At 34.2% G+C, this 12,786-nt stretch overlaps 1 protein-coding gene across 1 annotated transcript in view; it reads right to left on the bottom strand.

Moving 5' to 3' along the window:
* Window positions 1-646: 646 nt before the first annotated feature.
* LOC111086440 overlaps window positions 647-12,786 on the bottom strand; it is a 57,115-nt gene continuing 44,975 nt past the window's right edge. The window contains exons 4-5 of the mRNA XM_022389284.1: window positions 5,398-5,540; window positions 647-4,558 (exon numbers count right to left, since the gene is read on the bottom strand). Coding sequence (XP_022244992.1) covers window positions 4,397-4,558; window positions 5,398-5,540 — 305 coding nt within the window. The 3' untranslated portion in view covers window positions 647-4,396. The remainder of the gene's footprint in view (window positions 4,559-5,397; window positions 5,541-12,786) is intronic.

The raw sequence follows: 12,786 nt of genomic DNA, 5'->3' as shown, positions 1-12,786 counted from the left end.
GTAATATAATATCAGTATGTTGGCTGTTTCTGAATTAGGACTTTATTTCAAACATTTTATGTAAAGCTATTATATATAAGTGTCTGTCTATTGATGATTGCAAAACGAGATTGAAACCAAATATTTTCTACACAGATGGTTAAGACTCTACGACGATAATAAAATACGCATCATATAATTTTACATTTTCCCGGTGGGACAGCGGTTAATCTACGGACTTGCAACGTTAAAATCCTGAGTTCGATTCCCTGCAATGAACACAGCAAATAGCCCAATGTGGCTTTGCTGTAAAACAAACAAATAATTTTACATTGTTTAAAGCTTGGCATTTACATTTGACAGTCAGTCTTCTGCGTGGAAAACAGTCGGGTTAAGGAAACTCCTAATTGACTGTCTGTGAACTGTGAGGACACTCACTTTGACAAGTGCAGCTCTTTTCAAACGATTTTATGACATGATGAAATATTTATAAAGAAAATGCAGTTAATACTGACATCATATTTCAACTGGCAACTTACGAGAGTTCTTCCTAAGGCTTTATTGGTAAAACGTTTCCGTTAAAGTTATTAAATTATTTCCAAAACTCTCGATAGGTTAAAATTACAAATTCAAAAATCACACTTATATTTAATATCAATGTAAATACGTTTATTTTGACAACTTTCAATAACATTCAAAATGAATATACTGTAGGACAAGAACACAAGAAAATATACACTTTTATTTAAAGAATAGAAAAACGATCACATGTCATTACAAAAGTTAATGGTATTTTTATGACACAGTAGACGTTGTAATCGAGTTTCTGAATAAGATAAGCGTAAATGTGCGTACAAATAAGTTTTTTTCTTCTCTTGTTTGGGCCGTAATGGCTTGTTCTTCATGTCCTAATCAAGATTCTGATGGGCGCCCAGTTGACTTGGTTGAGTTCCTTTTTTATTCAATGCTCAAGTTTGTTTTAAATTTAGTCGTAAATAGGTTCGTATGAAAAATGTTTAAGTTATAGTCACAATATAGCAAGATAGAAACATCAAACACTAGTAGTGCTAACGGGAAAAATAACGAATTTTCATGTGTAGAATATTTATGTGGGTGTATCCAAGCAACTTACATAGTAGGAAGTGATAGGCCACTCTGCACGATATTAGAGAACATTTGCTCAGATACTGTAATATTTATATTTATAAGGCAGTAGTGTTCGTGTGTCACACTCTCTAGAATGTAATGGTGAAACAGAGAGAATAATTTGTTTGTCTTGGTCGGGCGTGGGTTGGCTCTGTGGTCGAACTTTGGATTTCGGAGCTGGCGAGCCGGGATCGGATCTGAGCATTATAACAAAATATTTCCTGCCATTAAGCTGCGTGTGCGTTACAAAACTGACAGTCAATCCATTAGCATGGGTGGTGGGGAGTGGTAGAGTGTTTTTGACTAGATTTCTAGTTCAAAATTAAGGACGGCGGCAAATTGTCTTAATAACTTTGTCATAAATACAAAATAATTCAAATTGTTTTAGTCTGGGGACGTGAGCTCTGGTGTGCCATGTCAGGTAGATTTTTCGTTTTGCCATAAAGTTGAGAGAAATTGGCTAAAAAGTTCTCACAAGTGTAAAAAACGATAGGGGGGTCTGGTTGCATGCGACTATTTCAATCCAAAAATTGCTAATACTTCATCAGAGGAATGTAGACTATGTAGAAGATATTAAATACCATAAGTAGCTGCAATATAACTATACAATGTCATCAATGTATCTGAATCTCTGTTGACTTGTAAAACTTTATGATAGCTTCTGTTGAGAATACGTGTGGTGTATTGAGGCCCGTAAGCAGAATGTTTGAAAGATGGTTCTAATTTGTGAGATCAAAAGCCAATACAATCAGCATGCAGAACATGCTAATGCTACGGGGGATCTGCATGCCCCTCAGAAAAGTAGGTGCTATGAGATTAAACCAGGAAATAATTTTGTATGAAATATAGTTTAAACAATTGCATTGCTGTTCACATAAAATCCACAAACATCCAATGAAAAGTTGACAAATCATCATTCTGTTGTAACACTGCATTTGAAGCTAGACTTAAATTAGCATAATTTCTTTACATCACAAAAATCGGGGGTTCGGCTGAACCCTCTGGAACCCCCGCCTGCGTATGTGCATAACCATCCTTCTGATATTTAAAGAAGCACCTGAATGGGGTTTCAGTAGGAAACATTAACAAAGGTAGGGGCCTTACAATAGTCATAATCTTTATCAAGACTGATAAATCAAGTGGTGTTGCAACCAGGTTTATATTATTACCCATTTGGTTTGCTTTTACATCGAAACTGTGTGATTGTTTTTACTCTCTGGTCGGACCTTCGAGAAGACTCCTAAATGGAACCAAACATGAGTCTTCTTTTTAGAGTGCAGCTTCAATTTCTTTCACTTCTGGATACAAAAATTATATGCATGTAACAAAAATGCTCTACCATGCTAACTAGGTATTAGAAACTTGAACAGGACATATAGCGAAAACAAGTTATTATATACGAAACAATACAAGTCGTAGACCTTATTGCTATACTAAGACTTTTCAAATTATTTTCAGGAAGGTTTGGAGGTGCAGTGAGCTTCTTATAAGCTTAAGTACATGTTTGCTTTTGTTTTACAAATCTGCACCTGGCACATGCTGCTCACCCTTCTTGAAAGAGGAAACAAAATAGGAATAATAAGTTGATAATACTGAGAAACTCTCGCACTTTATCAGTATAATGTTGTTTTTTTTCTTTTGAACAGATAACACGATAAAAAACAACAATAAATTATCTTAACATTAAAAGAAAAAGATATGGATACGATAAATTACGGATTTATCTCTAATCAGGGAGTTAATAATCACAATAAAAAAATGAGTTAAATGAGGGAGGTTAACCCTGAGTGAATGTTCCTGATCTACCCTGTTAAAAATTGTAGTTCAACACAACACTTGGAAGAGTATCGTTTCTCGTGCCAAAAAGTCACAACACATGGCCATTTAATGGCTAAAATGCTTTTATCATTGTAAGGCGAAAGTTACTTTGTTAAAAACGAACAGTATGACATAATGGAATAGAACTACACATCATGTTATCGGTACAGCGTGTGAAATAAAAAGGCCCATTTTCTTAACTTGCACCGAGTTAAAACTTAATGGTTTATGTTCATAATATGGCTAAGTAATTAAATTGATTTATTATACAGAACTCCTAATGCAGATAACTGTTGCTAAGTAACTAAAGTGATATATTATACAGGACTCCTAATAAGGATAACTGTTGCTAAGTAACTAAAGTGATTTGTTATACAGAACCTCTAAAGCCTATCTACTTCTAAAGTGTAAAAACATATTATATGATTTCTTCTTATGAAATGTACTGTTCAAGTTATATTTTGTTAGTATTCGTGCAAGTATTTGTCAGAGAAGAAAATAAAACATAGCCAATATACCCTGACCACCGGGAGGAACACTTTTTTTTTGTTACACAACGTTACCATACGTAAGTCTTAGTTAACTTTATCATTGCATTTTTCTTTATTACTAGGTATTTTGAAAGAGTTATCTCACCAAATGATTTTCACTTGGCTGTAACACTAAACAATTTTATTTTGTTGTATCACCAAATAATTTTCACTTGGCTGTAACAGTAAACGATTTTATTTTGTTGTATCACCACATGATTTTCACTTGACTGTAGCATTGAATTATTTCATTTTGTTGCATCACCAGATGGTCTTCATTTGGCTGTAACACTGAATGATTCTATTTTGTTGTATTAACAAATGATTTTCACTTGGCTGTTACACTAAACAATTTCATTTTGTTGTATCACCAGATAGTTTTCATTTGGCTGTAACACTGAACGATTTCCATTTTGTTGTATCACCAAATGATTTTTTACTTGACTGTAACACTGGACGATTATATTTTGTTGTATCACCCAATGATTTTTACTTGGCTGTAACACTGAAAGAATTTATTTTGTTGTATCATCAGATGATTTTATGTGCTGTATCGGCGGATGATTTTACCATTCATTTTTCCTGGGCTATGTTACTAAATGATTTTACTTGGCTGTAGCAAAATATGGTTTCACATGGCAGTATTACTAAATTATTTTAATTATTTTTTTACAAAATTATTCTACTTGGCTGTAATAACGCGTTAGCTTACTTGACTGTATTACTAGGTTATTTTACTTGGTTGTACTACCAAATGATTTTCATTGGATGTGTTATTTTCTGACGGTCAACAAATGTAATTCAACAGTTGACATTACCATTATTGATAAAAAAAAATTGATCTGCTCTGTTAGGCTTCGTTTTTCTATCATCCTGAAGTAACAAGAGAGAGAGCTAGTTTTCTACTTTGTAGTTACAGCCTTTCACCTTGTACTTTGCAAAGCTTCAAGTTCTGGGACTTCGGGCTCTTCATTTGTTTTCTCCTCGCTAGGTGGTTTCCGTTTGTTGTTTTCATCAGTCATAATGGACGACTCTAGCACCACCACTACTCCCATGATGACAACCCATAAAATGGGTAAACTAGTCTGCAAATTATATTAGAAATAAAAATGAATTGGGGATTATTTATAACACAACTTTTGTAATGCTCCTAATTCAATAAATTTGCTATTGATAAGACACTTTTACGTAAGAATAGAACCAATATTCAAATTACAAATGTGGCATTTTAGTGAATGATAAACATCCTCGAGATTATAAGGATGTGCATCCGATAGTTCATGGTTTGCGTTCCATTGCTGCAAAAACGCCTTATAGAAAGGTGCCAATCTTTAGTTCTAGCACCTAAAAGACAAAAGTTACACCTTCTTTTCAGTGCTTAAGTAACAAAAAATTAAACCTTAGCTTCAGTAACACAAAGGAGTCAGTCTTTAGTTCTAGCACCTTACTTTTAGTGCTTAAGTAACTAAGAGTTAAATCTTATCTTCAGGTTTTAATATATAGGAGTCAATCTGTAGTTCTAGTACCTAAAAGCCAAAAGTTACACCTTATTGTCAGTGCTTAAGTAACAAAAAGTTAAACCTTAGCTTCAGTAACACAAAGGAGTCAGTCTTTAGTTCTAGCGCCTTACTTTTAGTGCTTAAGTGACTAAGAGTTAAATCTTATCTTCATATTTTAATGTATAGGAGTCAATCTGTAGTTCTAGTACGTAAAAGCTAAAAGTTACACCTTACTTTCAGTGTTTAAGTAACAAAGAGTTAAACCGTAGCCTCTGTGACAAATACCCAGGGATTAATTCTTGTTGGTTTTTTTGTGACAAATACCCAGGATTCATTTCTCGTTTTTATTGACTTATAGCCAAGAGTTAATCACTGTCTTTAGTGACTAATAGCTTATAAAACCTATATGACTATTAATAACATACCTGAAGCCAAAACCCCCAGCTGTGAGCGTACCACACGTTCATGTCCACAATCAACAACAGTCCGTAGGTCGTCTGTAGCTGATGTACTAGTTCTTCCATGTTTCCAGAGATATACACAACAGGCACCACAACTGAAACGGCTCCTATCGTCAGTAATATGAAAACTTGGTAAGAATGAAAGCATCGTCAAAAATCAGAAAACGAACCAACGATTACTTTACACTAACGTTTTATTCAAGTTACATGTAAAACGTTTTAAAGTGAGGTTCATTTGATGAACAAAATGTTTAACTTTTAGGTTAATGTATAATATTATAATATGTTTGTTTGAGTTTAACTTTACTGTCGCTAAAAGAAAAGTTTCCCAACTGATAATCAATGTATTCTAATAATTATAAGTATGATGACGAGTAAACCAATTTGAGACTAATAAAGGTTGGAGATGGCTTGAACCGGTAACATAGAAATTTTATTACAAATTTAACATAGTAACAAATGTAGTACGTTTCGACAAGATTTTAACGATGACATTTGTTACTATGTTAAACTTGTAATAAAGTTTTCTTCGTCACCCATTCAAGCCGTCTCCAACCTTCATTAGTCATTATAAGTTTTTGTTTTCTGACGCTGCATATTCCTTATTACAACGGTATATTACATTAGCTATGTTAATTACTGGGTTTATTTTACTTCTGCTCTATATGTAGGTAGCTTGCTTTGATCAGAATAAATGGTCATGTGCATGGGCGTTAGAATTAGATTCAAAACAGCTAGAAAAAATACACGAGAATAAGCTATACAAGTCACTGTTTCAAAACTAATAAGTAAACTTTGATGTTATTTTGTTACGCAAATCTTATTATTTTTTCACTTTGAAAAAAGGTTTCAGACAGTCGAATCTAACAGCTAATTACTTCTACAGCTTTCTTCATCTTTCGATTTTATAGCCTAGCTGCAGTTTGAATCTCTTTATGTTTGGTATGAGTTTCTGTACATACACACTCACTCATTTATCTTCTCACTCTTTTCTTGCAAAAGTACGATTGTCTTTGAATATCTTTCCAGCTAATTCTAGAATTCGTGTGGTGAGAAAATTCGACATCCTAACTCATCTAGGCCTAACGTAAGAACTACTAGCAAATGGAGATTCATACGGCTTCGTGTTAAGACCAAAACCTAAACCAAACAAATGTAAAGTTAATAATGGCTGGAGACGGCTTAAATGGGTAATAAAGAAAAACTTTAATATAAGTTTAACATGACAGCAAATGTACAACGTTTCGACAAGGTTTTGTCATCATCAGGTGTAAAGTTATGCAAGACTCCGCGTACATCGATGAGTGTTAGCAACTTGACTCCTTCTCTTTTTCTAGTCTGTCATAGCGCATTATTACCTAATATAGGCTTAGTACACTTCCATAATCACTATCCACAAAACAAACTTATATCTACTTTCTGTATAAAAATTAAATGTATAACCCAAGAGATTACTTATCATGTATTTTTAATACTAATGACTTAAGGTTAACGACATCTGTGTATTTATTTATCTATGTTTTACGCTAATAAAATAATTTGTTGATTGGTTGATTCCAAAACAAAGCTTTCCAGTGCTCTTTAATTCTGAATAGAGATTTGAACTCCTTGTAATATGTGGAATCTTAACTTCCCACCAGCGTGGCCGAACACGTGTTAGTTTCTAGACTATGAAGGGGTAAAACCCATTTAAATCTCATACAGTATTAGCTGCACATGTACAGTACAAGATCGGGTTTCTCAGCTCTATCAAGCTGTTTTATTCGCGGTTTTCACGAGTTGTCTTGATAAAGATAGTCGAGGAAGGCTCAATGAAGCCTGTTTGTCACATTAAGGTGGCTACGTGCAGTGCCTGCCTGAATATGAATACTACTAATATCTTGTGCTAGAGGAACGCAGTCCCTAAACTCTGCAATTTTTTTTTTTTTTTTTTTTTGTGGCCGAACACTACTGGGGGGCGAGTTCTTTTGGCAGTAAAATGTTGTTGTTCTTTTTAGGTTAACAAATTGATTCCTTTATTGAGATACATTTGTTTTTGGTTCTAACTTGAATACTGGAAACCGTGACAACCCCTCTGTAGTCCACCCAATCCTCCTCTCAGACTGGGTGTTCAAGTTTACAACTCAAGCCTTGAAGAATTAGTTTACTGCAGCCTGATGCGCTTGAAGTAGGGCTGATTTTTTGCTCCCAGTGTACGTTATAGACACTATAAACTCTAACTACAAAGAATCGTTGAGATGTGGCAATACGAAACATAACCTGTTATCATCATGTCGAAATATTTAAACATAACTCAGAGTAAAGAGTCTTTATTTGAAACTATTTATAACAACCATTGAGATGTAGCAATACGAAACACGTAACCTGTTTCAGGTGGATATATTTAAACATAACTCAGAGTAAAGAGGCTTTATTTGAAACTGTGTACAATAACTATTTTCCTCGATGGTGTTTGCTATTTCACAAAAACAACAAGTATATCGTCGTTGTCATATCGTTGTCTAAAAACTTTACAGATTCAGAACTACTTGGATCTGAAACTACAAATATTAGGTCACGTGATCTACAAAAATCAAAAAAATTATGGGAACATTTCCAAATAAAAACCTAACCCTGAAAAGCTTACTTAGGCGATTCTGACGTGACAGCGATGACATACTTTCACTAACAACGTGTCAGCCACTACCGACAAAGATGTCATTTACGCTTACGTCGTATATTTACCAAGACTTCTACAGCACATTGTGCTATCTGTCTTTCTTTCGCATATATATATATTAATGATTTAACTGATAGGGTTATCGTATAAAATCAATGTACTTATCTGTAAAATATACCTACTGACAACCTACTGGTCATTCTAAACGTAATGTTTTTGTTTTCTTTATATGACTACTTTGTTATATCATTTTAGAAAAGAAAACACTGAGATAAAACTAAACCTTTCTAAAATAAAGTACTTACAGGACAATAAAGTTAAACTAGTCGTTCAAAAACACTAACTGCCTGCTAGGGATGGAGGTGTAATATTTACGAATTTTTCAATCTGGATGTTTCCATCTCTTGGAGTTTGAATTCGAAAATTTACATTTTTACAACTGAATAAAAAAATCGTTTAACCTTACGAGTTTCGAACAAAGGCCCTTGCAATATTTTTGTGAGATTGGAGTTCAGAAATATAAATATTTGTTAATATGTCTAAAAAATATGCACGCACATGTGGGATCATTTTCATTATCTACATCAGTAGCTGTCATGTTAAACATTGACATTGTATATCAAATATAATTAACTTCAAGTAATGTGGTCATTTCAAACATTCAGTACAGAAATAGCTTCATATCTGGATACTTCTACCTGAAGTAATATTAGCTGTGGCACATTCATCATTTATTTTCTGATATTAAGACAAAATGTGTTCATAATCACTATATGTGTTTCTTCTGTCCGTGCTAGAAACGAAGAAAATAAAAAGTCTGTGACAGGTATGTAAATACGTGTCTTTGATTGCAGGGAAATTCACGAGGCGAACTGTATGAGATAGAACTTGTGGCCTCGTGCAAGCTGACGTCAAGCCTTGATAGACAGATCACGAAGATACTATTAAATAAAATAGACATCCCTTTCGGCACAGATGTAGGTAAACAAATCTCGTCACACTGCTACCTGAAGAGCCCGCGCCTGTAATTTTTTACTGTAATACTTAAACTGAAGCTATATTTTCAAGGTCTGGATATTGGTTAACTTTCAAACAGATTTATTCCTCGTTTGTTTGTTTTTTTTATCATCGGGATTTGCTGCTGCCGGAAGTCTGGTTTTGTAGAAAACCACGCGGGGTTAGAGCGCGTGCAATCGCACCTGTATTTTGCACGTGCGGTATGACGATAGTTCGCCATGAACCTTTGATCATAAATGAATTCCTTAATAGGAATGCGGATGTGACGTCATAGCTTAGTCTGATATATCATGTTATTTGGACCTTTTGTCGACATTGATCAAATACTTCGTTTTCTTTATGATTGTTTTTGCAAGTTATTCAAGGTTTTGTTTTGTGTATATTAAAGCTCACTTCGCTACTCATATATTCTTCCATTTGTATTTTAAAACCAGCAACATGTTCAGTGGTTTATATTAAAAAAAGCAAAGGTCTTACTTTTTTTTTATTTCAGAATCTATTAAGAGGATTAAAGTTTTACGAGTAAGTTTTGTGACTGAATATTTAATAATTGCCTTGGAATGCTTTTACTTGTTATTCCAATAGCTTATTAGATCACTCGTACTTGAGTCATTGAAAGGCTAACAAATCTGCAACTTACAAGCCCATACCGGATCCATTCGTTGTAGCATTAGAGAATGGTAAACGGTTTTTACACTCATTAAAGGGTGTATATATATATATATACTTAAAGTTAAAATATCTTAAATACTTTCTAAAATGACAGATCCGGTATAATATTCGCTAGAAAGCTGAATAGCCAATTTATCACGAGGTCAGCAACGCTCGAGGGGAATTCCCAGCTCATAGCGTAAGAAGGATAGTTTCTTTGTGAAAACTGATAATTACCTGCCTTGAGCTAACCGTAAGCTAATCTCAACAAGTAACAAATCTGTTACAATTGTTAGATTATAACTTAGTTGGAACAAGCTACCTTTCTCTTCCTGTCTCAATTAAACACTTGTAATAATTAGCGGTTAATTCAAAAAATTAATAATATACTGTGTTAAAATAAGAAAACTAAGAACGTAGTTATAAAAATCCTAACTGATAAGTGTTGTGGTATAAATAAAAACTGATGAAAAATTACACTTCACCAACTTAATCCAGTTTACACTTCACCAACTTAATCCAGTTTACACCGTCACCAACTTAATCCAGTTTACACTTCACCGACTTAATCCAGTTTACACCGTCACCAACTTAATCCAGTTTACACTTCACCAACTTCATCCAGGTTACACCCCTTACCAACTTAATCAAGTTTACACTTCACCAACTGAATCCAGTTTACACCGTCACCAACTTAATCCAGTTTACACCGTCACCAACTTAATCCAGTTTACACTTCACCAACTTAATCCAGTTTACACTTCACCAACTTAATCAAGTTTACACCGTAACCAACTTAATCCACTTTATACTTCACCAACTTAATCAAGTTTACACCGTCACCAACTTAATCCAGTTTACACTTCACCAACGTAATCCAGTTTACACTTCACCAACTTAATCAAGTTGGTGACGGTGTAAACTGGATTAAGCTGGTGAAGTGTAAAATGGATTAAGTTGGTGAAGTGTAAACTTGATTAAGTTGGTGACGGTGTAAACTGGATTAAGTTGGTAAAGTGTAAACTGGATTAAGTTGGTGACGGTGTAAACTTGATTAAGTTGGTGACGGTGTAAACTGGATTAAGTTGGTGAAGTGTAAACTTGATTAAGTTGTGACGGTGTAAACTGGATTAAGTTGGTGAAGTGTAAACTTGATTAAGTTGGTTACGGTGTAAACTTGATTAAGTTGGTGAAGTGTAAACTTGATTAAGTTGGTGAAGTGTAAACTGGATTAAGTTGGTGACGGTGTAAACTGGATTAAGTTGGTGACGGTGTAAACTGGATTAAGTTGGTGACGGTGTAAACTTAATCCAGTTTACACCGTCACAGTTGCTCAAGCAGTTTGCTAATAAATATGGCGTCTCAATCACGACATTTGTTTGTCGTATCCCAAACGGCTTGGAGATCCCTGGTATTTGGCGAAAGACCTACTCGGCATTAGATGTATCAAATATTTTGTGGTTGATATATCACATTGTTTTTCACTTGGAGGTTTAATATTCACAAAGACTACTCAAACTAGCCACCAAACAAGCTTGATACGTGGATAACCGCTTGTAGTCGTTGTATACATCACGAAATAATTACTCAACCGATGTCAGGTAAAATGTTTTTCTACATGTTGCAGTTGCAAACTGTGTATAATCTTCCTATATCATTTACAAATCATTCTATAAACAAGAGGAAGTAACGTTTCGTTGCTAAATGATAGTCGGTAAATGTGGAAACTGCTAATGGCCAACTAATACGAACAATATAGGATCATATACTGTAAGCAAATATTAATCATTAATGTTATATACATGTCAATTGCCTTTGATATTAATAATAATTCCTCAATCAATAAAAACGAGTAATTTGAATACATTATTAAGCGTAAAAAAAAAGTGAAATTGTGTAGAACGTATGTCATCAGTTATTTTATGGGAAAATTAGTTTGCTGTTATGGATTTTAATATTCTGTTTCAATGAAAATGTCAGTTTAAATATGTTATTTAAATCCTAATTCTCAATTGCTTAGCTAATTATATCATATCTCTTGTTACTTTAAGTGTTACAAAAATACTTTGTTCGTATTGTGATCTGTATTTGAAATAACGATTGTTCTAATGGTATCAACTGTTTGTTCCCAAACTCGTCTCTAGGGTTTGAGAACATGCGTCCAGAAGAAACTTGTATGTTGAATATACGAGTAAATAATGAGAGAGTAGCCGTTAAAGCACGCTCATTAGAACAACGTATTTCGTCAATTTTGTTCGTTGTACATTAATATGAACAAATTATACTTCTAAAGAAACTGACGCAGAGAAGGAGCGTCCATGTAATTTGATAGATGGACGAACATTTGGGTGGGTGGACAAACAGAAAGGTGGACGGATATGTGGGTAAAGGGACATACAGAGGTGGACATATAGACGTAGAACTTCACGTCAATAAATCAACCATACTTCTTGAATGAAATTATTCTATGAATAAAAATGCTTAACTTCTAGTGCTAGGATAATTTCACAGCCTCTGGTTGGCAAGTGTAAATGGAGTTAAGAGTATCTCTCTCTCATGAAGATAAGTAGAGCTTTTAACAATCAGTGTAATGGAGGTAATAGATATTTCTCCCCCCATGATTCCACGTCCAGCAGACGAGATAAGAACCTAGACTGGTATACTGATGGTTATATATTTAATTCACGTGAGCTCGGCCTCCAACTGTGGATCTAGTCATTTGTAGCTAACGATAACTAACCCGGAGACCGCCTTGAGTATCGACACATGGCAACGCAATCTCTGCGTGCTGTAGATATTACCACATCTACAATTAGCTTTAAATCATCAGCAAAAAGTCTCAAAAAATGGATATCCATGTAACATTGGACACTTATGAATGTAGTAGAAAAAGTCTTCGAGACTTAGTAGCAACAGGTTGGTGGTTATATCCCTAACCAAAGAACAACAAAATGACCATTAACACAATATATTTGTTTGTGAATTTTTAGAAACAATATTCGTATCATAAAAGTTACATATGTATA

This window comes from Limulus polyphemus, unplaced genomic scaffold (genome assembly GCF_000517525.1).
Source record: "Limulus polyphemus unplaced genomic scaffold, Limulus_polyphemus-2.1.2 Scaffold1100, whole genome shotgun sequence".
Classification (NCBI taxonomy): Eukaryota; Metazoa; Arthropoda; class Merostomata; order Xiphosura; family Limulidae; genus Limulus; species Limulus polyphemus.
This window is presented reverse-complemented; position numbering and strand designations above follow the sequence as displayed.